The 13,734-nt window shown below is 44.1% G+C and overlaps 1 protein-coding gene across 1 annotated transcript in view; it reads left to right on the forward strand.

The window, feature by feature from the left end:
- Positions 1-13,734, forward strand: part of TAF1B (TATA-box binding protein associated factor, RNA polymerase I subunit B) — a 193,458-nt gene that overhangs the window by 163,474 nt on the left and 16,250 nt on the right. Inside the window, exons 12-14 of the mRNA XM_033937405.1 lie at positions 1,167-1,257; positions 8,711-8,781; positions 9,067-9,298. Of these exons, the coding sequence (XP_033793296.1) occupies positions 1,167-1,257; positions 8,711-8,781; positions 9,067-9,298 (394 nt within the window). The remainder of the gene's footprint in view (positions 1-1,166; positions 1,258-8,710; positions 8,782-9,066; positions 9,299-13,734) is intronic.

Below are 13,734 nucleotides of genomic sequence, written 5' to 3' on the forward strand. Positions count from 1 at the left end.
AGTCTCCTCAATCAGCAAAGGGCTCTCCATATAGCATACCGTTCCCCCCCCCCCGGCCTACTTTGAAATATCCCCGGGATCTAATGGGGTTGGGCAAAAATATTCCCCTGTCACTCCTGCCCTTGCAGATGCTAGGTTCAAAATGGAATTGGCATCATCTTGTGGTAGTCTTGCAGTACTATCAGTAGGGTTCATGCTACCATATAAGGGAAAAAAGGCTTTTATAGCAACTTGACACCAGCAGTAGTACCGCAAGACTGCTGCTAGTGGTCACTAGAACTATTGGGAGCATGCATTGGCAAGAGAGGGAGCTACTGAAAGATTACTTCTGCCCAACCCCACTAGACCCCAGGAATTTTTAAGGTTGGCCTGGAGGGGAGGGGTCTGTTTTAATTGGGAGGGACTTCCAAGTGAGGGATCTTGACTTTAGGGTCTTCGAAGTGGGTGCAGATATTGGGATCATTGGGAGGGGAGAGTCTTGAAGAGCAATTGACTATGGTTTTGGCTCTCCCCTTTAAGTAATGCTTGAGAGTAGGAGGCTGCAGCCCAATGCTCTCCTGATGGAATAATGCTGCTTATGAGGATGATCATAAAAAGCATTATTCATATAACACGGAAATGGCAAACCTGAGATTTTTTGCAGTAAAAACATAGTAAATGATGGCAGATAAAGACCTGAATGGTCCATCCAGTCTGCCTTGTTATCACTAGACTAAAACTAAACTAAACCTTAAGTATATATACCGTATCCTCTCCGTAATTATGGAGCTCAGCACGGTTTACAAGAGATTAATGTAAGGGAGGAACAGCATAATGGGGTTGGAGGTTGAGTATAGGGGGGAAGAGAACATTACATGTGATTACAATTTTGTAATCACATGTATTACAATTTCATGATTAATTTAAAATGTCTTTTTTCTTTGTTATTTCTTGGCCATAGACCTTAGAAGACTACTTGGTACTCTCCTTAGGTTCCAACTACTTAAGTTGCTGCCAAAGCCCACTCTAGCCCATCCAAAACATCTCCTTTGCTGGATCCAAGCTCTGTTTTTACCACATTTTAGTAATCAGCTCCTTAACTGCTTGGCAGTAATAAACTGTTAAACCTTGGATCCCTTGTGTTGGTGCCCATGCTACTCATGTAATTTATGCTTTTTTTTATTTAGATACACCACGGTTCAATTTCAGGAAATGGTATAAAACTATGAAGAGAGTTCTTGATGAGGCACAGAAAAAAGAAGAGGAAGAAAGGGCCAGGTATGCTGCAATATTTTCTCTGACACAGGATAAATGTCTTATTTCAGTTCTCTGGACTATAAATGTTATGCTGATAGCAGGCTAACTAGGGAAGTCTGTAAAGAGAGGAACAGGCTGTTTATATGTGGAATTGTTTAGGTGCCTAGGATATTAAGGCACTAAATGGGGGACTTGTTTCATGGAAAGTACACTAGAGATGGGGGTTGGCCTAGGGGAGAAGGGGGGGTCTGTTAATTGGCTACGTCATCACAGCTCCAGCTTTCATCAGAAACTCACACCCAAGCTAGAGTTAGAAGGATGCAAGGGTGTATAGGGAGAGGTATGGCCAGTAGGAAAAAGGAGGTATTGAAGCCCCTGTATAAGACTCTGGTGAGACCTCATTTAGAATATTGTGTATAATTCTGGAGACTACATCTTCAAAAAGATATAAATAAGATGGGAGTCAGTCCAGAGGAAGGCTACTAAAATGGTGTGTGGTTTTCGTCATAAGGCGTATGGGGACAGACTTAAAGTTCTCAATATGTATACTTTGGAGGAAAAGCAAGAGGAGAGACCCAGTCTGACCCAGTAAGGCTATTCTTATGTTCTTATTTCCCCATGGCAGTGAGCCATATGCAGAAGGAATCCACTAGGGGAGAGTGTGGTGGCAGTGGTTAAAACTACAGCCTCAGCATCCTGAGGTTGTGGGTTCAAACCCACGCTGCTCCTTGTGACCCTGGGCAAGTCACTTAATCCCACCATTGCCCCAGGTACATTAGATGGATTATGAGCCCACCGGGACAGAGAGGGAAAAATGCTTGAGTACCTGAATAAATTCATGTAAACTGTTCTGAACTCGCCCAGGAGAACGGTATAGAAAATTGGATAAATAAATAAAACTGGATTTTTTTTCTGTGATCCTCCTACTTCATTGGGAGCTGTACTGCCACCTTCAGTTTTTCTCTGCATTCAAGTCGGAAGGAGTGTTTATGTTCTCTCTCCTTTTTTTATTTTATTCGGTGTTTTTTTATTTTTATTTAGAGTTTTTATGTGCTCGGAGCTTCTCACCTTTAGTGTCAGCTCTGCCTGCATAGAGAAGAAGCAGACTGAGGTCTGCAGCTTACAGGCCAATCCTTGGTGGTACCTGTTAGCGAGCCTGCACAAGTTTTTGGAGCTCGGGGTTGTCCTACTTATCTTCTCACCTACTGCTTAGCAGGGGTTTTAACGCAAGCTGTATGGCATCCAGAAGAGGCTCAGCAGTGTCTTGCAGGGTGCTGGCTGCATTTTTCACCTCCCCCTTCTGGTAGCACATCTGTCGGTTCACGGGGGTAGAGGTGTAGTCAGACACCGTGTCTGGCTGGCAGCATTAAAGAAGATCTTTTCAGCTAATGCAGAGATTCTTTTTTGGAATCTCTGCATTAGCTGATTTCGGACACACAGCCAGCTCCTGCTACCTCCTCCTCCCTCAGGTGTACAGTGAAGGTTCAGTTCTCTGCGTTTCCTTGGCCTCCAGACATTACTGTCTTGATTTTGGAACTGTGGAATTATCCAACAGGGTCTAGCGACAGCCATGTCCAGGTTGTATCCTATGGCACAGGAGTGTCATCACTTTCTTTTAGTAAGCCTAAAGTAGATTCCTTAATTGCACAGTTACTAAGCGTGCCTCCCTTCCATGTAAAGGTGGTGTGGTGCTCAATGATATGCAGGACTTCTGAGTGGATGTTCTCAGGAGACTTTTCGAGGCAATGACTTTGAGAGTCATAGCTGCCTTGACGGCGTCCTTTGTTACACATGCTTGTCTGTCCAGAGTATGCATTTTGGAGCATGAGGGAGATTAACCCTCTCCTCAGCTACTGTTATCTGATGTGAATTATGTAGTTGATGCTTTATCTGATATTTTACATATCCTGGGTAAAGCATCAGCTTATTCAATTTCTGCTTGTAGAATGCTCTGGATCAGGTTGGTGATTCGACCTCTAAAGCTGCTCTTTCTAGACTCCCTTTTAAGGGGCTGTTATTATTTGGTGATCTCATGCACTGCATGGTGGACTGTCGCCCCAAGACACTGCCTGATAGTAGACCCAGAACCTCTAGAGGTTCAGGGTACTCTAATTTTCGTGGCTTCAGGCACTCTCAACAATATTCCAGTTCCACGTCGCAGAGATTTGCCCAAGGATACAGGAAGAGGTTCTTCAGATCCAGGCGTAACCAAGCCTTCACGTTCCATACTGCTCCATATTCCAAGAAATTGTAATAATCCTGCACAAAGGGAGGCCACTCTTCATATAGGGGGCAGGCTCTTGGTGTTTCTTCAGGCCTGGGTCCAGATTTTGTCCGACCAATGGGTCCTGCACATCATTTGTTATGGCTACAAGCTAGAATTTGCCCGGCCTCTGACGGATTTTTTGTGAACTTGCCCATAGGGCGCTCGGAACAGGTGATCAAAGTACAAGCCATTGTGAGAAGGCTGCTTGACATTCGGGCTATAGAGCCTATGCCACCTGACTCTGGCTTGGGGAGATACTTCATATACTTTATCGTGACAAAGAAAGGCTTCGATGAGTGGAGACCCATTCTGGCCCTTTCTCACTACCTCTGATTACACACACACATGGAAATGGTTCAATCTGTCATAGCGGGAGAGTTCCCAGTCTCTCTAGATCTTACACAGGCCTACTTGCATATTCCTGTTTTCCCAGGCCACAGGAAGATTCTCAGGTTTCATGTTCTGGAAAATCATTATCAATTTTCAGCTCTACCCTTTCGCTTGGTGACAGCTCCTCACACCTTCACCAAACTGTTGGTTTTGGTAGCAGCTCACTTGCACAAGATGGGACTACAAGTGCATCCCTACCTGGATGTTTGGCTGATCAGGGGCCCCCTCGGCCAAGGGTCACTGCACAGGTGATCTGAGTCCTGGAGAATCTGGGTTGGATTGTACATTACTGACACAGCAATTTAACGACAGCTCTATCCCTGGAGTAGCTGGGTGTCTTGTTCGACACAGCTGTCAGCCACATCTATCTACCAGAGGTACGCAGATGGAAGCTGTGTTCTCAGATTTCTTGTCTCTTGGACAAGTCAACTGCATCGGTGTGGGCCTATCTACAAGTCCTGGTGTCCATTGCGGCAACAATAGGTGTGGTGCCTTGGGCGAGGACCCACATGCGTTCCCTCCAGCATGCATTACTCTCACACTACTTTCCACAGACAGACATATTACAGAAGTGTCTACCTTGGACGCTGGAGGCTTGGGCCAGTATGGAGTGGTAACTTCAGTTTTGGTCCCTCTCCAGGGGCATGCCTCTTTGGATTGCTTCCTGGGTGGTCATAACGACAGAAGCCAGTCCTCAGTTGGGGAGCTCATGGCAACCGTCATCCAATTCATGGGCATTGGACGCCCTCTCAGAAGATTTGGTTGATCAACAGACTAGAACTATGTGCCATTCAGTTGGATTTGATAAAATTTCAGAAATCTCTGGAAGGTCAAGCTGTCAGTGTTCTCCGACAATGCTACAGCAGCATATGTCATTTGCCTGGGAGGCACCAAGGGTGCATCTCTATATCTGGAAGCCCGCATGCTCTTTCTCTGGGCAGAATGTCATCTCCAGGCACTAACAGCAATGGACAAGCATACTTCCTCAGCAGGTAGATCTTGGATCCGGGCGAGTATACACCATCGATGGCAGCGTTTCAAACCATTGTTCAGCGCTGGAGCCTTCCATAATTTCCCCTCACAGTGACAGCAAAGAATAAGAAAGTAGACCAGTTCTTCAGTTGAAGAGTCGAGCCTGGAAGTGAAGGGCTAGACGCTGTAGTCCAGCCTTGGCCTCAGGGCATCATGTAGCATGTCTTTCCTCAGCTGGCCCATGATAGGCCAAAATTCTTCAATAGATTATAATTCATCAGGAAAAGGTCATTCTAGTGGCTCTGGATTAGCCTCACCAGCCATAGTATGCAGATCTGATGCCTCTTCATTCAGGCCACGGCCTCTGGTTGCAAATGCATCCAGACATCCTTACTCAGGGTCCAATATGCATAGAGGATCCAGATCACTTTGCTTTTACAGCATGGCTCTCAATCGTGAAGTGCAAGAGCGCAAAGGGTATTCAGAGGTGGTTATTGCCACCCTTCTCAAGTCTAAAAAGTTTACTACAGTCTCTGTCTACACTAAAGCATGGACGACTTTCCAGCATTAATGTATCCAGGAATGTGTGGATCCGTTTTCAGCTTCAGTTTCGGTGGTGTTGGCTTTTCTTCAAGCTGGCTTTGACAAGGGCCTCACTGTGGCTTTCCTTCAAATCCAAGTAGCAGGGCTCTCTTGTTTCAGAGCTCGAGACTGCAAACCTACGCTGGCATCTCATCCAGACATCACTAGATTTCTAAAAGGTGCTCATTGCATCAGACCACCGATCAAACCTCTGTTCCCCTTTTTGGATCATAATGTGGTTCTGCGAGGTCTCACCAAAGCTCCGTTCGAGCTGCTGGAAGAAGCGTCCCTCTTGGGCTTGACACTTAAGGCAGTTTTTCTGGTAGCTGTGTCTTCACCGAGATGAGTCTTGGAGCTTCAGGCTCTTTTTTGTAGAGAGCCTTTCTTTAGAATTCCAGAGACTGGGGTCTCCCTATGCACCGTTCCTTCTTTTCTGCCGAAGGTGGTTTTTTGGCATTTCATGTTAATCAGGATGTTAATCAGGATGTTCACTTACCGGTTCTAAGAAACAGGACCGCATTTTGTCAGCCAGTGCTGGCACCTCTCCTCCTTGCTGGCATCTCGCAGCACACCTGGAATCTGCCAGGGCACAAAGTTTGTGATACACTGTTCTAAGGCCATGATTTCCAGGTGGATCCGTAAAGCCATTTCATCAGCCTACATTATCTTTAGAAATGTAGTCCCCTGTTTCTGTTAAGGCGTTTTTGTTTAGAAGTGTAGCTTTGTCGAGGGCAAAGACTAGGGCAATCTCTCCAGCAGAGATTTGTAGAGCTGCAACTTGATCTAATCTATACACATTTGCAAAATTTTACATGGTGGACATTGCAGCAAGAGAGGACTCTGCCTTTGCATCCTCAGTGTTACAGGCCAGTGCAGTCAGCCCACCCTAACTTTCTGGGACTGCTTTTGTACGTCCCACTTGTCCAGAATGATACATCTATTGCACTGGAAAAAGAGATTATGTCTTTACCTTCATAATATCTTTTCCAGAAGATGATTTCTTTTCCAGGTGTGTCATTCTGGACCCCCACCCTGTTCTTCCTGTGCCTGCCTACTGTCTCATTCTTCTCCAAGTTTGTATCTTGGATGCCAGTAAACCCTTTGAGCTCCTTAGATGCTTCTGTTGGCTGTTTCTTGTTCATTGAATGTTCAAGTGTTATGTTTGAGTAGAACAGTTGATTTGTTTGGGAAATTTCCCATTTTTGTCCTTCACATAATTTCAATGGAGCTCTGTATGCTTGGGAACTATAACTGCAGGTAGCAGTAGAACTCCCAGTGAAGTACAAGGATCACAGAAAAAAATCCAGAATGGATTCCTTCTGCATTTGGCTCACAGCCATGGGGAGATAACCCGCTTGTCCAGAATGACACACCTATCAACTGGAAAAGATATTATCAAGGTAAGGACATAATCTCTTTTTAGCAAGTACACTTCTCACTCCGAATCCATGGTTTCAGTATTGCAGATTCGGTTATTCGCGATTTTTTTATCTTTTTAAAAAAAATCTAATTCCATTCATAGCAAATGAGACTACGGGAACTCACGGCAGCCATTTGCTATGAGTGATTTGCACGGGGCAGGAGAGTAGGAAGATCATTCCTGGCCCAAAAGTCCACTAGACCACCAGGTAGGGTCTGGGATGCCGGGAGGGAGGCGAGAAGGTCCGGAATGAGGCGGGGGGGGGGGGGGGGGGTCAGAGCCGGCTGAAAGCTTATTCACAAATTTTCACATTTCATGGTCCGGCTCTGCACCCAACCCCTGCGAATACCGAGAGAGAAGTGTATCAGTAAACTTCTGAAAGGAAGCATTTTTCTACACCCTGAAAATTCATAAGGATGGGAAACTGAAAGAAGTGAGATTCAGAAGGAATATGAGAAAAGTGTTTCACTGAGAAAGTGGTGAACATCATGAAGACACTTTAATCAGAAGATGTAAGAGCCAAAATAGTGGCAGAATTCCAGTAAACGTGTGATAGACATGACAGCATCATGCCTTAGTGTCAGAGAGAGGGAGACCACACATTAAGGGCTCCTTTTACAAAGGTGCGTTAGGGACTTAACATGCAGAATAGCACACGCTAACCGCTACCGCCTCTTCTTGAGCAGGCGGTAGTTTTTCGGGGAGCATGCACTAAAAACGCTAGGGCACTTTTGTAAAAGGAGCCCTAAGAAAAGACACTGACATCTCAGTATGTATGCACAGATAGGCAGAGTAGGTGGACCAAATGGTCCTTTCCAACATCCCTTCTTTATTTCCTACCTGCTGATTGTATTTATTAAACTAGTGGTATGCAAAATGGAAATAACATGAAAACTTTTCTGGCCCACTTAAATCATGTCCCCTTGAAATTGTTGCATCCAAGCCATCTACACCTATTAAACAGGACCTTTCTGAAATCATCAGTTACACGTGTAACCAAACTACACATATAAATGCCATTATTTCCATGCTACAAATGCTTCTAAAATGACTTCCTTAGTGTGGCACAGTGACATATTTCCCCTTCTTCCTCTGGCAGACTCAGGCTTCTCCATGTGAGGAACTCAAAAGGGGTGTCCTAAAATCTATTGTAGTAGAGTGACAAGGAGTGGGCAAATGTGTACATGTATATTTGTGTGAGAAGTATTTCTATTTGTGGATAGAGGTCTCCAAAATGTGTGTGGGGTGTTTGTATGCATGGGCAAATGTATGAGTAAATAGGAGCATAAATGTATAGGAGTGTGTGAAGCAGTGCTTTTGAGGATTGTAGTGGTGTGTGTGAGTAGAAATGGTGCCCAAGGGAGCAGTTGGGTACACACTCACAGTTAATACAAGAATAAGCTGAGCATATGCATGAGTGGTAGGGGTTGGGATGGATATGACACATTATTTTCGCCTCTTCCTCATTCCCATATTCCCTCTATTCTCTTCCTTACCTCTATCTGCTATTGCTCCTGCACCTTTGCCTCCACCACTCTCATATTTTCCAGTGGTAGAATCCCAGGCTCCCTGCTAACTTAGTCTGCTTCTTCTGGTGAGGATTGAGGGGTCCTGTCCACTAGTTTCTTCATTGCCTTGTGACCTTCCCTTTTGGACACACACTTTCTGACCCTTAGCAGCAGAAGCTCTGACTTGTTTGAATTGCACCTAAAATGTCATCAATTGCTCCCTCTTCTTTCTTAAGCCATGGTACTGAAAGGTTGCTTTTTCCGCACTGTACAAATATAGGCTGGTGGTCATGTGACTATGCTGCATCCTACATAATGCGTTTCTTTCACTTCTAGGTATCAGTGGAAAAGTGAGACGCCACTGTTCTATTCAAAAAAAACCAAAAGGGTAGTTTATAAAAGGAAACGTGAGTAAATTCATTTTCCACAATAGTCCACTTTCCCCATTTTCCCCCTCCCCCACCATTCCTCTCCTCTTCCCCAAACCACAAATCTTGATTACCTTCCCTTCAAAACAGGACATGGTTTTTGTTGTGTTGGCATCTGTGTTTGCATGTTGGCATCTGTGTTTGCTTGCAAATTCTTTTTCTACTTAAAGGCCATATTTTGATTGTAAGGCATTACAGCTGTGAAAGTAGACAGCAGCTTATAAAACTTGGCAGGATGTGAATTCCATTCTCTTCTCTGCATAGAAATGTTGGTGAATCTGCAGCAGCAGTTTGGTAAATTAGTTGGCTCCTTGCAGACCACAAAGAAGCAAAACCCTTCAAGCTTCCAGTTTAATTGGGATGAGGAAAATACAGATAGGAATTGTTTTCTTGGCCATAACCTGGAAGGAGTTACGAAAGAAAAATGGAAATCATTTACATGTACAACCGTTAACTCAAGTTACTGGCTGGGCACACTGAAACTGTGTAAAAGAAAGTAAGTATTTCACCAATTTTAGAAGATATTTTATATATATGAAATACATATATACAGTACATATACATACACCATATATGAGGGCTGCACATTTATCATGTTAATAACATACAGTAATTAATGCATTACAATTTTAACTTGCATCAAAATTTTTCATGTGATTAACTGCCTCAGGTCTGCATGTCCCCTCTTTCCCACCATCATCTTGTATTGTCCCATCTTGTCTTGCCTTGCCTTTCTCTCCCCCTTCTGCCTGCTTTCTACTTCTCTCACTAGGTCATCATGTGTTTCTTTGGGTCTGCATGACGCTGCAGCAGTAATAAAAGGCAGGCAAAGGGAGATTGCCTTGTGCTTGCCATTACTGGCTCTGTTAGTCCCATAAGCAGGAAATTACATCTCAGCTTGATTCAATTTCTTGTTTCTGGGATGTGTAGAACCAGTAGTGGCACCAAAGGGTAACATCCCTCTACCTGCCTTCTGTTTCCTATTGCTGCCATAGCTCTACAGACCTAGAGAAGCAACTGGTGATCTAGTAAGTAAATGAGCGGGAGGGTTGGGAAGAGGAAGATGAAATAAGCAGGCAATGCAGGATGGTGATGGGAGAGAGACGGGTGATGCAAGGTAGTTGGGTAAAGGGGAAAGAGAGAGATGGGGCAATGTCAGATGGTGGTGGTGGAGAGAGATGGGATCATGATGCTAAGGGTAGAAATAAAATAATACTGGATGGTGGTGGTATGGAAGGGGTGAGAGGGAGCAAAACTCAATGGGGAAGGGAAAAGTGAGACAGAAAAGGGACTATGTTGGCTTTGAAGAGAGGAAGGAGAAAGACAGAAGAGAGGTCCTTAATGTCAGGGAGAGAAAGAGAGACATATATACAGGCCCTGATTCTGCAAAATGTGTCTAAGATTAAGCGCAGTTTATGTGCTTAAGTTAGGAGTCCTTTGTAGAATCACGCTCAATGGAGTTCAGCACTGTTTAGGCGTCTAATCTTTTTAGGCGTCCTTTAGAGAATCAGGTTTTAGGTGTTATTAGAATGGCGATTTTATGCTGTTTTTCATACTGGGAGTTAGATCTGTTTAATGCTTTTATTTATTTCTCTTTCATCAGACAGAGTGACTGAGATTAGAACCAACAACATTAGGATAGAAGGCTGTAGGTTTAACCAGTGTGCTACAGAGTGAGCTAGCAAGCTGCATAGCAAACTAGGTCTTATAGGTATTGTAAAGAAGTCTACTTTTGATCATAATTTAGGCTTCAGATAGACCTGAGTTCTAAGGACAGAACTTTGGCACAGTTTGGACATGCTTAATGCAAGATACAGACCTTAGCATGGCTTCTACTTCATTGCAAATGGAGGTTTGCAGCTGCACAATGCTGACCTCATTGTGAGATCATCAAGGTGCACCTGCAAGGTAGAATGCCACAATTAAAATATGTGCTGGGGGAGCTAGTTGGGATTTGAACTTATGACCTCTGGAAGATGAGCAAAGGGCTTTTACTTATTGAACTATAGCAGCTTCCAGGCAGGTGTCTTAGCAGATCTCTAAGCTATCATATCACAGGGCAGTCAGCAACACCTACCTGGAAGCTGCTATAGCTCAATAAATAATAGGTTGCTCAGTGTTATGTAAATGAATCAAAGGACACACAAATTGAGTCATTACCCAAACCACGCCCACACTTATTGAGTTAGGCGCGAATTTTAAACATGGGCATCCATGAAATTGTGGCTGCATTTACAAAGTGGCATCTATGTCCTTTGGACGCCAAAGTACCAATTATCGCTTGTTAAGACTCTTAATTGGCTCATTAACTACTTAGATTGGACACCTAAAGCATGCATAACTTTAGGCATGACTTTGGCGCCCTTTAAAGAATCAGAGCCATATGTATGTGTGTGTATATATATATATATGTATTATATACACATATATATATATATACACACATATATATATATATACACACATATATATATATATATACATATATATATATATATATATATATATATGTGTGTGTATATATATATATATATATATATATATATATATATATATATATATATTTACACATACACACACAGTGGTACCTTGGATTACGAGCATAATCCATTCCAGGAGCATGCTCGTTTATCAAAGCGAGTTTCCCCATAGGAAATAATGGAAACTCGCTTTGATGTGTTCCCCCTCCCCCCCCCCCCCGAGAACAGGCATTGCTCCCCTCGAAGGCCCCCCCCCTGTGATCCGGAACCCCCCTGCGAACCGGCACCCCCTCGACTTGATCTGGCACCCCCCCCCCCCCCGCCACAATCCGGCACCCCCCTGACACGATTGGGCACCCCCCCCCCGCCACAATCCGGCACCCCCCAACACGATTGGGCACTCCCCCCCGCCACTTCTTACCCTCATCTGGGCACCCCGAAGATCGGCCTCCTCGTCTGCTGGGCCTTGAGCATCTGAGCATGCTGGAGGGATGCTTTTTTATTTTGCGCGGCAGAGAGGGAAGGAGGCAGGCAGGCTGGCTGACTTCGGGGGTGGGGATGGAACAAAGTCTGGAAGGCAATGAGGGGGACATGAGAAGGAGGCACTGGGGGCACTAAGGACATGTGAAGGAGGTACTGGGGGCACTAAAAACATGGGAATGAGGCACTGGGGGCCCTAAGGACATGGGAAGGAGGCACTGGGGGGCCCTAAGGACATGGGAAGGAGGCACTGGGGGCCCTAAAGACATGGGAAGGAGGCACTGAGGGCACTAAGGACATGGGAAGGAGGCACTGGGGGCATAAGGAAATAGGAAGCAGGCACTGAGGGCACTAAGGAGATGGGAAGGAGGCACTGAGGACCCTAAGGACATAGAGGGAATAGAAAGGGAGAATTGTTGGGCCTGAGTGCAGAAAGAAATGAAAGAAAGGATGCACAGTCAGAAGGAAACGCAACCAGAGACTCATGAAATCACCAGACAGCAAAGGTAGGAAAAATGATTTTATTTTCAATTTAGTGATCAAAATGTGTCAGTTTAGAGAATTTATATCTGCTTGCCTATATTTTGCACTATATTTGTCTATTTTTTTATAGTTACTGAGGGGACATTGCATATTTTAAAGTCATCTGCCTTGATATCTTTGAAACCCCCCCAAATATAAATGATAATTAACATTTTCTATGCGTATAGTGTGCTTTGTAGTTTTTTAAAATTTTATGGTTACCATTATGAATTAATAAGATATTATGTATACATGAAAAATGAATGGAAGAAATTGGGGGCGGGGCTAGGGTGGGATTGGGGCGGGGCTAAGGTGGGATTGGGGCAGGGTTAGGGTGGGATTGGGGGCAGGACTGACAATTAATAGATGTCCCCTTTTGATGAAAAAAATAAATGGTCATCTTATTCATCACCATCTGAGGCCCAGCCTGCAAGTGGAGAATGGGAGATAAGGATAAATATGTTTGTTTGCTTATTTATTTAATTTGTTTTCTATCCCATTACCTCCAAAGAGCCCAAAACTAGAGAATGACACGGGGACAAATTTTTCCCCATCCCTGCAGGAACTCAATTTCTCCGCCCCTGTGAGTTTTGTCACTGTCCCTATCCTTGTCCCATTCCTATAAGCTCTGCCTTAACTGCATAAGCCTCGAACACTTAGGATTTTAAAGTGTTTGAGGCTTGTGCAGATGAGGATGCAGCTTGCAGGAATGGGACAGGGACAGGAAAATAACTTGACAAGATGGGGAAAAATTTGTCCCTGTGTGATTCTCTACTCAGAATGGGTTACAGACAAAATGGGTGTTCAGCTGCTCTTAGTGCAGATTTATGGCAGCTTGTCCCACTGCAACAGCAGTCTTGAAGCAGGTTGGATTCAGTCATTATCTTTGGCATTGGTGAGCAGAGCACTCCCTAGTCCTGTCTAACTCTGAGCTGGATGAAAATGAAAACATATTGTGCGTCTACTGTTGTTAAATTAATCAGGAAATAAAACTGTAATACTATTAGAATATACCAGTAGTTGTCATTCAAATCAGTAAAGCAAGACAAATCAGTGAAAGCAGCAGCAACATTCTGATTGCTTTCTTTTTTATTATTTTTTTGTGTCAGTTAACTTTCAAAAAAAAAAAAGATAGTACAGTGCCTCATTTTTTTCTAAAACAATAGCTGTTCTGTTTTAGTATTCGGTTCTTGTTTTGATTCCCTGCCCTCCTCTACCTCTGCCACGCCCTTCATTTTTATTTTTCAGTTGTTTTGTTCCCTTAACCAATAAAGAGATTGCATAGAGGGATGTGGTGAGGAGTAAAATCAGGCTGATTCTAAAATTAGGTTGATTCTAAAATCAGGGTAGGCGATCAGTATGGTATGGAAGCTATGGTGGCAGCAGTCACCAAATTTCTCAATCTTAAGAAGGCAAAATTCCTCTGGGAGGGGGAGAGGAGGAACCAGGA

Source organism: Geotrypetes seraphini, chromosome 3 (genome assembly GCF_902459505.1).
Source record: "Geotrypetes seraphini chromosome 3, aGeoSer1.1, whole genome shotgun sequence".
In the NCBI taxonomy this organism is placed as follows: domain Eukaryota; kingdom Metazoa; phylum Chordata; class Amphibia; order Gymnophiona; family Dermophiidae; genus Geotrypetes; species Geotrypetes seraphini.